Source organism: Cervus canadensis, chromosome 26 (assembly GCF_019320065.1).
Source record: "Cervus canadensis isolate Bull #8, Minnesota chromosome 26, ASM1932006v1, whole genome shotgun sequence".
Classification (NCBI taxonomy): domain Eukaryota; kingdom Metazoa; phylum Chordata; class Mammalia; order Artiodactyla; family Cervidae; genus Cervus; species Cervus canadensis.
Window position 1 is genome coordinate 33,964,596 of NC_057411.1, and position 16,908 is coordinate 33,981,503.

The window sequence follows — 16,908 nt, forward strand, 5'->3', positions numbered from 1 at the left end:
TCCCCAACCAGGGATTGAACCCATGCCCCCTGCATTGGAAGCACAGAGTCTCAGCTACTGGACCAATGGGGAAGTGCCCCCAGGGCTTTTAGAATAATATCCAAACTCCTTGCCACTCCTGGCAGAGCCCTGCACTGGTGTGGCCCAGCCCTCCTCTCTGGCCTCTCCTATGATCACCTTCTCCCTCACTCACGTGGAACAGTCACACGGGCCATCTGGCTCCTCCTTGAACGTACCATACTTGTTCCCACTTTTGACTCCTTCTATCTGGAATGCTCTTCCCCTACCTGTTCCCTCCCTCAGGTCTCAGTTCTCATGTCACCCCCTAAGTGACAATTTCCCTCACCATTCTCTCTAAAGGAGTCACCCTCCCTGGCATTCTTTATCATACACTGTGTTTCAATTCTTCGGCTCTTCTCTCTTTCTAAATAAACTTGTTTATTCATTGCTTGTTGGGCTTATCTTGTGGCTCAGCTGGTAAAGAACCTGCCTGCAATGTGGGAGACCTGGGTTCGATCCCTGGGATGGAAATATCCCCTGGAGAAGGGAAAGGCACTCCAGAATTCTGGCCTAGAGAATTCATCTCTTTCTGAATAAGCCTGTTTATTCCTTGCTTGTTTATTTGCTTTCTCTCCCACTGGAATATACATGTTCATGAGAACAGAGACCTTGGCCTCTTCTTCTCCAGTGCTGGAAATGACGTTTGGCACAAGCATCTGCCAAATGAAGGATAAATAGACATGTGAATGCTGGGAGAGGCATGAGGGCACTGCAGTGAGAGGGTGACCTCTACAGTCAAGGTGCCTGCACGTGAATTCCCCTTCTGTCGCTTAAATTTCTATGTCCTTGGACAGATTACATAGCCTCTTTCAATGTTTTCATCTATCAAACGAGGAAAAGAACAGTATCTACTTTGTACGGGTATTGTCAGATGACTAAAACACTTAATGAAGTGCTGGTATGTAGTCAGTGCTCAGTAACTGCTGTTGTTTTGTGGTTATATCATTGCCAAAGTTCATGGCCCATGACTCTGAGATTCACTTGACCGTATTTACGGATCACACTGCAACTTCCACTTTCTGGTCTGACATGTAAAGGGCTTGGAAGTTATTTACTCTTATCTTTTGTAACAAGAAAGAAAAAAACCCAGTAAACTGAAAATCAACAAGTCTTCTTAGATCTACCAGAAAATTGAGGCCACAGGGCAAACTGCTGGACCAAAAGCTAGAGAGACAGACAGACAGATAGAATCACAGCCTAGATGGACAGACAGAATCACCCACTAGCAGGAGCAGAGGCCAGGAGGAAAAGCCTGCAGCTGGCAGCAGCCTGGCAGGAATACTTTAAGCTGTAATTGACGAATTGCTGGAGGTTTAGTGTGGGCGAGCTTGAGAGTGAAAAGCTCATGGGGGGTCCAGTCCAGGCACCCCCACACTTTCATGAATCTTCCCTCCAGGAGCCCTACCAAGTTCTCACTATGATCAACCAAGAAAAATCCCCTTGCTCTTCCAGCAGGAGGAGAAAAGTAAACATTTTGAAATACAAGACAGAGCTCTCTGTTGCCCTTAGCAAGATCTGTTCTTAAGAGAAATTATTTCAGCAGAGCTTAATCAACCAGGATTTTACCAAAACCTGACTAATCTGGGGGCGGGGAGGGAAATACTCAGCTCCAGGTCAATGGAAGACTGGGACCTAATCATGGGATGGAGGAGGTGTTCCCTCAAAGGATTTTGTACAACAGGGGATTCAGCTGAAAGAACTGAAAGCCTTAACTACTGTTTAAGAAGTCTCTAGGAAAACCCAGCAACGCAGGGACAAAAAGAAGGCCACTAGAGGAAATTTTAGCTTCAACACTACAGATGCAGCACACAGTAACACAGCCTAATTCCTAGCCAGATAAACAAAAAACTTCACACTAAAACCTTATTTCCCCAGTTCCTGTTACCCAGTACATCACGTCCAGCTCTTCACAAAAAATTACAGAATACGTTAAAAAGCAAAAAATACTATCTTAAAAGAAAAAGCAAGCATCAGAACCAGACTCAGATATGAGAGAGATGTTGGAGTTATCAGACTGGCTATTTAAAATAATTACAATTGATGTGCTAAGGACTCTAATAGAAAAAGTGAACCACATGCAAGAACATACGGATATTACAAGCAGAGAGATGGAAAGTCTAAGAAAGAATAAGAAGAAACCAACAGAAGTCAGAAAAACTGTAACAAATGAAGAATATCTGTGATTGGCTCATCACTAGACTGGGCATGGCTAAGGAGAGAATCACTGAACTTAAAGACATATCAACAGCAGTCTCCCCAAACTGAAATGAGAAGAGAAAAGATGTAATAGAGCATCTGAGAACTGTGGGACCATTATAAAAGGTGTAAGTTGTCTGTAATGGGAATACCAAAAGGAGAAGGAAGGAAAGAAAGGAGGGAAGGCGGGAAGGTGGGAAAGAGCAAAAGAGGGTGGGCAGGAGAGAAGAAGGAACAAACAGTAGAAATATTTGAAGTAATAATGGCTGAAAGAGATGTTTCTAAATTAAAGACAGACACCAACTGATCTAGGAATTTCAGAGAGCAAGCACTAAGCAGGATAAATAGCAAAAAATCTATTGTTGAGCATATCATATTCAACTGGAAAAAAATCAAAGACAAAACGAAAATCTTGAAAAAAACCCGAGTGAGGGAAAAAACCACCTTACCTGTAGAGAAGTGAGGATAAGAATTACACCAGGTATACCAGGCTCCTCTTAAGAAACATATCAGCAAGAAGAAAGTGGAGTAAACTATTATAAATGTTGAAAGAAAAGTCCACATATTTGAATTCTGTACTCAGAAAGTTATTCTTCAAAAGTGAAAGGGAAATAAAGACTTTCTTAGACAAACAAAAATTGAAGAAATTTCTCACTGGTAGATCTGCCTGGTAAGAAATGAAATTCTTTACAGAGAAGGAAAATGGCCCAGGTTGGAAACTCAGATCTACACAAAGAAAGCATATTAGAGAATGAATAAATGAAGGTAAAATAAAATCTTCAAATTTTATTATGCTTAATTGATCTAATAGACAATAATTGACTTGCAATAATAATAGCAAAAATAAAATTGGTGATTATAGCTTATGGATGTATGAAATGAATGATAGTGATGTCATAAGGAACAAGAAAGAGGAAGTGGGACTATTAGCACAGTACCATGAAATGGTACAGTGTTATCTGAAAGTGGACTTGGATTAGCTTTAGATGTATTTTGCAAACTCTAGAGCAACGACTAAAAGAATTTGAAAAGGAGTATAATCGACATATCAAGAGAGGAAAGAAAATAGAATCCTGTAAAATGTTCAAATAAAACCAGGGAAGACAAAAAAATGACTGGAAGACAAAAGAAAGAAACAAAAGAACAAGGGCAATGAATAGCAAACAGAAATATGGTAGATATTAATTCACATATATTAATAATCACTTTGAGTGTGAATGGTCTAAATATATCAATTAAAAGACAGGGACTACATGTAACTCCATGGCTGATTCATGTCAATGTATGACAAAACCCACTGCAATGTTGTGAAGTAATTAGCCTCCAACTAATAAAAATAAATGAAAAAAAAAAAAAAAAGACAGGGACTCAAAAAGAAAAAGACAGGGACTGTTGGGGTGGATAAAAGAATAAGATCCAACGAAAAGTCGTTTACAAATCACACTGTTGAGCATCACAAAAGAACATCCATGTGTAAGCCAAGGGTCAGGAGACTTAAGTTTCAGTCTAGTCTATCCACTAACTAGTTTGTGACCTTCAACAAGTCCCTGATATTCTTTCAGTTTAGTTCAGTTGCTCAGTCATGTCTGACTCTTTGCGACCCCATGGACTGCAGCAGGCCAGGCTTCCTGTCCATCACCAACTCCCGGAGCTTACTCAGACTCATGCCCATTGAGTTGGTGATGCCATCCAACCATCTCATATTCTGTCATCCCCTTCTCCTCCTGCTTTCAATCTTTCCCAGCATCAGGGTCTTTTCCAAAGAGTCAGTTCTTCAAATCAGGTGGCCAAAGTATTGGAGCTTCAGCTTCAGCATCAGTCCTTCCAATAAATATTCAGGACTGATTTCCTTTAGGATGGACTGGTTTGATCTCTTTGCTGTCCAAGGGACTTTTCAGCATCACAGTTCAAAAGCATAAATTCTTTGGCACCCAGCTTTCTTTATAGTCCAACTCTCACATCCAAACACAACTACTAGAAAAACCACAGCTTTGACTATAGCTTTTTTTTTCCTACACAAAATGACGATGAAGGATGTGCGCACATCTTCGCCTTTGAGCACTCCAAAACTGCAGCTCACTGCTGAACAATCATTAACAGGAGAAAGTTGGATCCCATCAAAAAAACATACCCACATCCAAGGGCAAAGGATAAGCCCCAACAAGACGGTGAAAGTCGCTCAGTGTATCCAACTCTTTGTGACCCCATGGAGTTAGTCTATGGAATTCTCCAGGCCAGAATACTGGAGTGGGTAGCCTTTCGCTTCTCCAGGGGATCTTCCCAACCCAGGGATCAAACCCAGGTCTCCCATATTGCAGGCGGATTCTTTACCAGCTGAGCCACAAGGGAAGCCCAAGAATACTGGAGTGGGTAACCTATCCCTTCTCCAGCAGATCTTCCCGACCCAGAAATCAAACTGGGGCCTCCTGCATCGCAGGCGGATTCTTTACCAACTGAGATATGAAGGAAGCCCATCAACAAGATGGTAGGCAGGGCAAAAGTGCATTTAAAATCAAACCCCAAGGGTGAAACAGATCACCAGCCCAGGCTGGATGCATGAGACAAATTAAATGTTCAGGGCTGGTGAACTGGGAAGACCCAGAGGGATGGGATGGGGAGGGAGGCGGGAGGGGGGATCGGGACGGGGAACACATGTAAATCCATGGCTGATTCATGTCGATGTATGGCAAAAACCACTACAATACTGTAAAGTAATTAGCTTTCAACTAATAAAAATAAATGAAAAAAAAAAAACCTGGAAAAAAAAAAATCAAACCCCATACCCACTGCCTCTCTTTATCTTTCCATAAAACAGGAGGACATAGGCCAAATCCTTGTAGTTCCCTTACAGATTGAAATCCAGTGCCTCTCTACTAGGGTCTGATGAGTAAATGTGGACAGTAAGGGAGGGGACTAAAGCATCTACAGGTGCTTTTGGTTGGATTGCGGTCACAACAGACCCAGCTGCAGCCAGCAGGGGTTTGTGTGCATGAACACGACAGCCCAAATCCAAAGTTGTGGGTACTCTGTGAAAACCAAACTCTTGGAGACCACTGGATGGCAGGAATCCCTCACTCACGTCCATAGTTGACTGGAGAAAATTATAAGAAGTTCACAAGCAACCTTTTGAGTGACTTATATCCTACTGGTAAGGAAGGAGAGTCCCTTGGACTGCAAGGAGATCAAACCAGTCAGAAACGACTGAGCGACTGAAGTGGAGGAAGGAGAACAAGCCAGACAGGAATTCATGGGGTCTTTGCTGAATGCAAGGGTATGGAGGGGACAGAGGATTATTACAGCCCCTTATCTGGCATTCCTTGCCCATCATCATCTTTTCAGATTCAGCTTTCCCACTACTGCCCTCTCCCCCATACACAAGTCCTCTGCAGAAGAAAGAGAAAAAGAAGTTTCGAACATTTCAGTCATATTTTTAAGATTGCTCTTGATTATCAAGATCTCATTGGCAGCATCTAGCAAAAGCCCTGTTGATCCTCAAACAGAGATAACCATGGCATGACTTGTCTATTTTGGCCAAAGGCATGACTATTCTTATGGAAGAAAGCAGAAGAGAATCTTTGAAATGAGCTTTTAAAATGCAAGGGGACATCAAAGGGAAACTGAATCAATGATGCTGCAATAAGTTAAAGTTGTAGGCCAATACTCTAGACTGGGAGATCACAGCACACTTTTTTAAATTTTCCCAGGTGGTTCTCTTCCTAAGGTTAAGTGGCCTGAATCAACTGCATTCTTTCCTCTGACTCAGGCATTATATTGAATCTGGCCCTTTGCTGATCTTACGGAAGACACTGTTCATCTAGGTCAAAGTGCCATTGTTACAAAACGGCAGACACCAAAAGCACTTACATTTCCACTGGGAAACATCTCATTAGATGGAAACCTACATAAAGGCAAGGTTTGTAACCACATTTGCAATCACTGTATCCAGTGTGCCTAGTTCAGTGCCTGCCACATAACAGGTGCTCAGTAAGTACATGCTGAATTAATGAAGAAATCCACTACAGATGTGGGCCTGGAAGAAGCATGCATGCATAATTCAAATTTGATGATTTCTAAAAATACTTTGTTGTTTTTTCAGTTGCTAAGTCGTGTCTGACTCTTTGCAACCCCATGGACTGCAGCATGCCAGGATTCCCTGTCTTTCACTATCTCCTGGAGTTTGCCCAAATTCATGTCCATTGAGTTGGTGATGCTATCCAACCATCTCTTCCTCCGTCACCCCTTTCTCCTCCTGCCCTCAATCTTTCCCAGCATCAGAGTCGGCTCTTTGCATCAGGTGGCCAAAGTATTGGAGTTCCAGCTTCAGTATCAATCTTTCCAATGAATATTCAGGACTGATTTCCTTTAGAATTGACTGGTTTGACCACCGTGATGTCCAAGGGACTCTCAAGAGTCTTCTCCAGCACCACAGTTCAAAAGCAACAATTCTTCGGTGCTCAGCCTGCCTTATCGTCCAACTCTCATACCCGTACATGACTACTGGAAAAACCATAGCTTTGATTACATGGACCTTTGTTGGCAAAGTGATGTCTCTGCTTTTTAATATGCTGTCTAGGTTTGTCATAGCTTTCCTTCTAAGGAGCAAGCATCTTTTAATTTCCTGGCTGCAGTCACAGTCTTCAGTGATTTTGGAGCCCAAGAAAATGAAATCTGTCCTTGCTTCCACTTTTCCTCTTCTATTTGCCATGAAGTGATGGGACTGGATGCCATGATCTTAGTTTTTTGAATGTTGAGTTTTAAGCCAGCTTTTTCCACTCTCCTCTTTTACCCTCATCTATTATTTCATTTAACAGTCACTGAATATTTTCTGTGTGATAGGTACTGAAATACAGAAATGAGTAAGATGGTTGCCAATTCTCAAAAAGAAGACTGGAACAATATTCACTGAGTGCTACTATTAGCTAGGCACTTATTATTCATTATTTCATCCTCCCAATAACTGTGTGAGGTAAATATCATTACACCTCTCACTCACCTTTTCCAGATAAAGGAACAGAGACATTAACAAAAGCCTACATCCAGCAAATGGCAAAGCCAAGAATTTATTCAATGGCCTGGATACTTCCTTTGACAATATATTTTCTCTTCACAGTAAATTTAAAATCACAGTGTGATGTTCTCTATGTGATGTTTTGTTAAGGAAACTTAAGTTTTTAAAAACTGAGTTACAAACACGTTTTCCAAGTTTCATTTGGAAAAAGAGGTTTAGGCTCTAGACTTCAAGTTATTTATGTTGGAAAACATTCTAGTAATAGAGGTGCTTTGTAACTACATGAAGGCTTGAAGGCTTCACGTAGTTGAAGGCTAAAAATAATAAATTGCTTGAACAAAATAAATGAAAATTGAGTTAAGTCCTGAATAGCATCTAAGACCTAAATCAGTGAGTTTCTAAATTATAATTATCATAACTCATTGTTCGGGTAAACAAAGCCCAATACTGAACTAAGATGGCTGAATTCAGAGTGAAGGGCAGCATAGTTCCCACTGCCAACAGTGAACAAAAAGGACGTGGAACTGAGAAGCCGCCAGCTGCTCCTCTGTGCAAACAGCTTCCTCCCGGGACCCTGGTGCTTATTCCCAACTGCACTTGAATTGTTCAGTAGATATTCATAATACTAACTGTGATCCCTAAGTGATGTATTCTGCTAGATCCTTTTTGCTTTATAAATGCACAAACAGGAGGGAAGCCTGAATTGGGAAATGAATTCTTAAGACACAAGAACAACTTAGAGAAATATTCAAGGTCAGGCTGTCTTGGTAGGGATGGGATGCCCATTGTACAGGTGGCCACCTGACCTGCACATCTGAGGGTCAGAGAGAGACTTCCGGGTCACCTGTCTCCCTGGGTCCTAAAGCAGATTGGGGAATCACCATTTCTTCCCAATAGATTGAAAATACACAGGGCCTGAAATCATCTGTCCTCATAATATGGGCAGAAATTTTGAAAGCAAGTTATTCTCACCTACCCTGTTTGGATCAGATGAGGAACTGGGAAAACAGAGATTCATGATCAATCCAAAATTCCAGCAGCTCAGAAAGTGCCTGCGGTGGTGGGAAACAGTCTAGGATAGGCAAATTCTTCAAGTATATGGCCCAATCCTAGTTGCAGTCATGACCTCTCTTACATTTGTGTCATGATTTCATAACGACTCTGAAATTGAAGTCATATTCTTATATTTACAGATGAAGAAACTGGAGATGAATGAATCAAAGCTAGCAACCATGAGAGTCACTCAGTCATGTCTGACTCTTTTGTGACCCCATGGACTGCAGCCTGTCAGGCTCCTCTCTCTATGGAATTCTCCAGGCAAGAATACTGGAGTGGGTAGCCATTCTCTTATCCAGGGACTCTTTCCAGCCCAGGGATCAAATCTGGGTCTCCTGCATTGCAGGTGGATTCTTTACCATCTGAGCCACCAGGGAAGCCCAGCAACCATCAGAGTTAGAATTAAATCTTGAGTCTTCCTAATCCACACTGAGTAACAGACTTTTCACCACAAACCTAAAGCATGACCTCAAGAATATGTGTTGTAGGAGCAACGACTTTGGAGTTAGACCTGCATTGGCCTATCTAGATGTACCATTTTTTAGCCATATAATTAGGAAAGTTCTTTAACATCATGAAGCCTTAGTTTCCTCATCTGTAAAATGGGGACATGCATTACACCTAGCTCGTGGGGTTATGGTGAGGATCAAAGGCATATCATATGCATATAGCACACTCAGCATAGAAACTGACCCTCATTACAGCCAGACAGATGTTGAGGGTTTCAGGGTCATGTTTAGAGTATGGACTCTGGATGAAGGAATCTCCTTTCCTCCTCTGTAGTTCAGCATGCCTTGGGGCTTAAAACCGTCAGGGAATATTTTATAGTATCGAAAGCCACAAGAAGATAAAGACTGGACACAGGCAGCGAGTGCTTGGGCCTAGAATGGGTGTAGAGGATGTCCACTGTCCAGGAAGTGCGTCTGTGTCTCCTCCCACACTGCCGTCCGTGCCAAGTCCCTGAGAGCGAGGACCCTCCATTCCCACCTGGAAAGCCATGGAATTGGCAGCAGCCAGAAATATCCTCAGGGGCAGCTTGGCCTTGTAGGACCTGTGGCTCCACAAACGATGGGCACCAGCTGTCACGCCCAGAGCAGTCAGGAGGAAGCAGAAGTAGGCTGCAAGACACAAGCAAGGACAGAGTCAGCAGGTGACAGAGCTTTTGACCTCCCCCCAGCTTTTCTCTCTTCCGAATAGGGACCCATGCGGAATGATGTCAGAAGCATATGCAGCATGAAGAATCAATAACTTGGGAAAAGGCAGGCTTTTTTTTCATTGGTTTTTAGCTTTTCAGTACCAGAGAGACATAGAGAGACTTTTCCTAAGAAACTGGGAACTTGGAACAGCCATTTTTTCTATGTCAAAGGAATCTATTTCTTGCCAGTCTTGATACAAAATCACAGCCCTATTAGAGTGCATTTGTAATTCTTACGTGTCCACTCTTGGTAGAGCTGAAATAGATCTCTAATCTTGCTTCTTAATTGGCACCCATGCCAGGATGGCTCTTTTAAATGGCAGTGCCCATTTTCAGGGCTCTTCTAAATGGTTTGAAGGAACTCAGGCCAGACCTAAAAGCAATGAAGTCTGGCTCAGGGCCAGTAAGAATGAGACTAAAACTGACATCAAGGACAGCTGAGATTTGTCTTCTAGCACTCCTCACTTATACCATCACCATCACTATGACTGGGCTGGTAGAAATGGCCAGGTGGGGATCTAGTTATTTTTTTAAAAATTTATTGGAATATAATTAATTTACAGTGTTGTGTTAGTTTTAGGTATACAGGAAAACGAATCTGTTATGCAAATACATTGATCAACTCTCTTTTAGATTCTTTCCCCACATAGGCCATTACAGAGAATTGAATAGTGTCTGTGGTATACAGTAGGTCCTTACTAGTTATCTATTTTATTTATAGAAGTGTGTATGTGTCAATCCCAATCTTCCAATTTATCCTCCCTCTGCTTACCCCTCAGTAACCAGAAGTTTATTTTCTATATCTGTAATTTTATTTTGGTTTTATAGACAGGTTCACTCATAGCCTGTTTTTTTAGATTTCACATATAAGTGATATCATATGATATTTGTCTTTTTCTGTCTGACTTGCTTCACTCAGTTTAAGAATCTCTAGTTCTATCCATGTTGCTGCAAAATGCATTATTTTGGTCTTTTTTATGGCTGAGTAATATTCTATTGTATATATGTACCACATCTTCTTTATCCATTCCTCTGTTAATGGACATTTAGGTTGCTTCCAGGTCCTAGTTATTGTAAATAGTGATGCAGTGAACACCAGGGTGTATGTGTCTTTTCAAATTATGGTCTTCTCCAGATATATGCCCAGGAGAGGGGTTGCTGGATCATATGGCAGCTCTAGTTTCAGTTTTTTAAGTACCGTCCATACTGTTCTCCATAGTGGCTGCACTAGTTTACATTCCCACCAACAGTGTAGGAGGGTTCCCTTTTCTCCACACTGGGTGGGAATTTTCTTAAAGTCAGCCTACAGTGGAGCTTATTATCTGCCACACACTTAAATATATATAGTCCTCATAACATGTGTTAGCATCTCATTTTACAGCTGAGAAACTAAATCTCTGAGTTAACTCCTTCATATAAGCCAAAGTCAGCCTGGTTCTAAAGCCTCTGCCCAGAGACCCCACACTGACCCCACGTGGTGGTGGTGATTTGTTCTTTGTACAAGACTTGGGAAAGGTTGAGTGCATGGTAGAAAGGAGACGAAAAATCACAATTCCTGAGATTATTTTCCTCTAGTAGTTTTAAAGCAATGTTCCCACAAAATGTTAAATGTCTTACTTGAATTATCTTATTAAAACATAGCAAACAAACCTTATAGGTCTATATTATTATTGGGTCAAAGGCTTAAAGAAGTTAACTAATTTCCCAGTATCACAAGGTTGGGGAGTGTCTGTGCTAAGAGTCAAACCCAGAACTAAGAACTGAGTGCTGGCCCTCTCTACTTTCCTTTGCCTCCAGGAGACATCAGGTAAGTTTTATCTTCATTTCTCTACACCCTCCTAGAGAAGGAAATGGTAACCCACTCCAGTATTCTTGCCTGGAGAACCCTATGGACAGAGGAGTCTGGCAGGCTACAGTCCCTGGGTCTCAAGAGTCAGACACAACTGTGCGACTAAACCACCACCACCACCTCTACGCCCTATATCCTTAACGCATGCATGCTAAGTCACTTCAGTCACGTCTGACTCTTTGCGATTCCATGGACTATAGCCCCTCAGGGTCCTCTGTCCATGGAATTCTCCAGGCAAGAATACTGGAGGGGGTTGCCATTCCTTTCTTCAGGGGATCTTCCCCACCCAGGGATCAAACCTGGGTCTCCTGCACTGCAGGAGATTCTTTACTATCTGAGCCACCAGGGAAGCCCTATGTCCTTAATGTTGGATCCCAATCTAAATTTAAAAGTGAGTTGCTTCCTTACTAGAGGGGAGAGTCCTGAACTAGGTTATGTGTAAGCAGGGTCAGGCAGACAGACAATTGTTTCTACCACTTAGCACATACAAGGCCCTCCATAAAGAAGTGCAGAAGACCAAGCGACCAGCTGTGAGTAGATACATGAGTAGTCATGAACGGTACGCAGGCCAAGTCCTTAGGAAGGCCCTTGTAGGACTTCTTTGGAAGTATTACTAGGGCAACTTCAGTGTCAATATACGTATTTAAAGGGAGCACAATATTATAGCTTCCAAAAGTCAAGTCTGACTGATCTTGACCCCGATATTTATATGGGTCTAAAAACAAGACTCACCCTTGGCACTAAGATTAATGAGTCTGAGTACGTGTGGTTTTCATGAACTTGACAAATTATTCCTTCCTTGAAAGGTTAAAAACAAAAAGCAACAATCTGCCCATAAATCACAGAAAGTAGCAGTAAATAAAACGCTCTGACCTCTTTTGTTATCATAATTTAACCTTGGTCATGAGTCCATAAAATGGACAGCTATTTCCCATGTCACTCCTGGCCTTCATGGCTCTGCCAATAATTTTTTTCTAACTGTCAAGTGAAATCTATGATGGAAAAATTCAATGAGATCCTATCGTGCCAGTGGCTAAGATACTGAACCTTGAGTGCAATAAGATGAATTCCCAGGCTCCATGAAACATATTGGCCTAAAAGCAATCCCTCCAAACCATGGTTCTCAGGGCCTTGCCATGACTATGGCATTGTCTTGTCCTTTTCAAGATCTTCAATATTTCAGGAGTCATTTACCTTGTTGATCTGTTCATGTCTGGGCCCCTGACAATGGGTTTGAGTCAGAGCCTGCACTGGGCAGTAGTGGTTATTGGTTTCCCATGGTCCTTCTTTTGGCAACAAGGATGTAGCTGTTTGACCCAGGCCTTGGCCTTGCATTGTACCCCCATCTACCTTGTTCTGGGACTACAAACCTGACCCAAGTTTTCTCTCTTTTGGCTTAAAGATTAATGCATGATTGAAACAGTAAAGAATGAGGCCTGGAGAGCAAGATGTGAAGATGACAGACAGAGCCAGCTCTACAAGAGACAGAAGGACAGCTGTCTGCACTGAGCCACTGGCTGCAGGCCCCGGAGTTCTATAGTTGTTCTTTTCATCCTGTGAGCCTCCCCAGTATTCCTCCCAGTAATGTGAGCCAACAAATTCCCTTTTCTTGCTAGTTTGCACTAGGTTTCTGATAACTAAAATTCTGCAGAATGTTTGGAAAGAAAGCAATCTTTTGGTCATAGTCCAAATGAGGATAAACAGCAAAAATCCTGGGCTGGTTATGAGGCTTTACGGGATGTTCCATTTTACAGGTCTCAGTTTTCCTACTTTGACAGGGTTATCTTGAGAGGTTCTTAACCTCTCTTCTATGAGGTTTGTGGAGAGTAATATCCAAACAAGTTTTGATGAATGCTGGCTAGTTGGCTCTGAGGTAGTGAATAATCAGATACAGAATTGATGACTTTGAAAAAAGAGGAGTAATGGGCAGTGTCAATAACTTTACCAAGTAACTCATACCTCACAGAGCAAAGTGCTAAAGTAATTGAAACTAGAATCACAAAATCACAGAACAGTAAGTGACACATGGGCTGGTCTGTATGCAAATTAGAGTCACCAATTCTGGTTAGCTGAAGCCAAAAAGACATGCATTAAATAGATATTAAATAGTCTGTGGCACTCACGAGGAGGTTGCAGGAGAGGGTTTTGGTTCACAGCCTCCAAGATGGCACCAGTGCTGCCTACCTCCTGAAGTTCACGGCCTTGTGTAGTCTTCTCCCCTTGAGTAACTTTCTTCTAACCAAAGACTCATAGCAACATTGAGGGAATATCAGTTCCATTATTTGGTTACAAAAGATAAGACTTCTATTTTGCTAGCAGATTCTTTCTTCCCTTGGGTTTGGAGAAGTAAGTTGCCATATTGGGAAGGCTGAGCTGGCAAGGAACTCAGGGTGGCCTTCATCCAACAGTCAGTGAGGAAATGAGGGCCTCAGTTCAACTGTCCTCAAGGAACCAAGTCCCGCCAACAACAATGTAAGTGAGCTTGGCAGTAGGACCTTCCCCAGTCAAGCCTTCAGTTAAGACCACAGTCCTGGCCAGCACACTGCTACCTCATGTGAGATCCTGAAGTGGACAGTCCAGCCTAGCTGAATCTGGATCCCTGCTCCATATAAACTATGAGAAAATGAATCTATACTGTTTTAAACTGCTGACTTTGGGAGTACTTTGTTCTGCAGTTGGAAATGATTAATATAAGACCTGAATAGGAAACTTCCCAAGAGGGAAGGAAGGTACAGTCTAAATCCCAGTGTAAAAATGTTTTGCCATCTATAGGAATGGATAGTAGATTCAAACTGCATGGGGTGGGGGGCAGGGAGAAGCAGCATGGGGTGACTGCTAATAGGTATAGGGTTTGGGGGCTAAAGAGTGATAAAAACGTTCTGAAATTGATTTTGGTGATGGTTACATGAAACTGTGAATATACTTAAAATTAATGAATTGCATATTTTGAATAGCTGAGTTGTATGGTATGAGTTATAGCTCAATAAAGTCATTACTATAAAAAATGACTCAGCTTCTATTAGATTTTGTTATTACGTATATTTTCTCAGTGTAAATAAAATAGACATGTCACAAAAGAACATATGACAAAACAAACAAAAAAATCAATCATTTGCCTAGGATGGACACTTGGTAGGCTACCAGCGGGCACACATATCACACCATGGACCCTTAAATCTTCCATAGCTGCCAAGAAGAGTGTCTGTTTGACCCTACACCTCTTCATGAATCTATCCAGACCAAAGATTCCAAGGCAGAATCACCTACTTGCCAGTGTTCGGATCACAGACCACGCTCTACCAACAAAAGAGAGAGAATCCATGGTCTCTTTGGGTTCCATGGTGGAAGGCAGAGTCTCTTTCCGATCTAGATTCCTCCATTGGAGCAATGTGTGGAGAATAACTGAAGTGACCCTCTCTGGACCACAAAACCAGAGAACAGTCCGGGGGTGGGGGGGGGTGTATATATATATATACATATGTGTGTGCTAACTCACTTCAGCCATATCTGACTCTTTGCAACCCTATGGACTGTAGCCCACTAGGCTCCACTGTCCATGGGATTCTCCAGGCAAGAATACTGGAGCGGGTTGCCATTTCCTTCTCCAAGGGGTCTTCCCGACCCAGGGATCAAACTTGCATCTCCTGCATTGGCAGGTGGGTTCTTACCACTAGTGCCACCAGGGTATGTATGTATATATTCATTATAGATTAATAATGCTATACAGTAGGTCCTTGCTCTCTGTTTATTTTATATATAGTAGTGTGTATAGTTTGGGCTTTCCTGGTGGCTCAGATGGTAAAAAAAATCTACCTGCAGTACAGGAGATGCTGGTTTGATCCCTGGGTGGGGAAGATCCCCTGGAGAAAGAAATGGCAACCCACTCCAGTATTTTTGCCTGGAGAATTCCATGGCAGAGGAGCCTGTCAGGCTACGGTCCATGGGATCGCAAAGAGTCGGACATGACTGAGCGACTCTTTCACTTTATTTTCAGTTCAGTGTGTATAGTACATCTTAAAATAACCTCTTTTCGTCCACCCTCAAATACTCTGCACACGTAAGATCATTGCAATCTCTATTACAGAAGTGATAAAGATGAAAAAAATCGGTATTTGGGGACAGAGTGTGCAAAAACAAGTTGGTTTCTATAATTTCTTAAATGAGCTCACAGTAAAATTCCAATTAAAAAACGAAAAATGCACTGCACTGCCTAACAGTGTCAGCAGGGAGGCTGGAGAAGGGGGTCAGCTCTCACTGCCTGCCTGCCACAGACCCGCACTCTACCAGTATGTCTAATTTTATTGTTTTGTTTCTATGTGGTAGATATCTAATCCTCATTTCACAGATGTGTAAGACTGAAGCCCAGAGCCTAACTGCCTCGGGATCTCACAAGGACAGAGCTGGGGCCCCAAAACCGGCTCAGTCCAGCCCAGCCCTCCCTGCGGGTGGCCTGGTCACCAGCCCTGACTGCCCACTGCAGTCATCTGGGATCTTTAACAGTTTCGAGACCCATCAGGCCCAGTGAATCAGAGATTCACGGAGCAGGCATCTCTCTGCAGAGGGGACTGTGATGCACAACCGGGGCTGAGAAACCACTGCCCTGTAAGGTATGTGGGCCCTTAGAGACCATCTGGTCCCATCCCCTGAACTTACAAAGGGAGAAACCTAGGCCCCGAGTGCACTGCACTCCCTCCAACCCCCCGCCCCACCCCACGCTGACTCCCACGGGGCGTGGTAAATGCCCAGCGGTTTGGGAGCAGGAGACACCAAGCTGTCCTTTCATGTGAACCCAGGCCGCCTGTGCTCTTCTCCCGGCGGCTCCCTTTGATGGTGTGAGATGCTCCCCAGACGCCCTCGCTGGAGCCTTTGATATCCACGCACTGGACTGGAAGGCGGGTGTGCAGGGGGGCCCAGGCGGGAGGACCCAAGCTCGCAGGGACTTGTTTTCCACCAGGGGCAGGAATCTGAGGGTGAAGGCTCCTGGTGACAGGGCCACATGCAGGGGTGGCAGGGGGGAGGGGAGGGGGCGGGCAGGGGGATAGGAGGGGGGAGGGCGGGGCGGGGCGGAGGCTGTGTGGGAGAAAACAAGGCCCTTAGATATCTGCCTTTTTGCCTCAAGTGTTTTGAAGGTCACTTTGGGGCTCTGGCCAACAAATGATTGTTTCTCTTCTCCAGTCTTTCCTAGATTTGACAGCTCAGTAGAGAAAGCCATAGATGAATCGAGAGATACACACAGAGATACAAATACACATATGAGTAAATAATGCAGACTTCCCAGTGGTTAAAGAACCTGCCTGCTAATGAAGGAACTGGGTCAGGAAGATCCGAAGGAGAAGAGAGTGGCTACCCAATCCAGTATTCTTGCCTGGAGAATTACATGCACAGAGGAGCCTGGCAGGCTACAGTCCATGGAATGGTGAAGAGTCAGACACGACTGAAGCGACTTAGCACACATCCTTGGTGGTCCAGTGGTTAAGAATCTGCCTGCCAATGCAGGGGACACGTGTTTGATCCCTGGTCTGGGAAGATCACACATGTGACGAG

General features: G+C 43.2%; 1 protein-coding gene across 1 annotated transcript in view; it reads right to left on the bottom strand.

Moving 5' to 3' along the window:
* Positions 1 to 16,908, bottom strand: part of SCD5 (stearoyl-CoA desaturase 5) — a 173,613-nt gene that overhangs the window by 59,738 nt on the left and 96,967 nt on the right. The window contains exon 2 of the mRNA XM_043447797.1: positions 9,308 to 9,438. Coding sequence (XP_043303732.1) covers positions 9,308 to 9,438 — 131 coding nt within the window. The remainder of the gene's footprint in view (positions 1 to 9,307; positions 9,439 to 16,908) is intronic.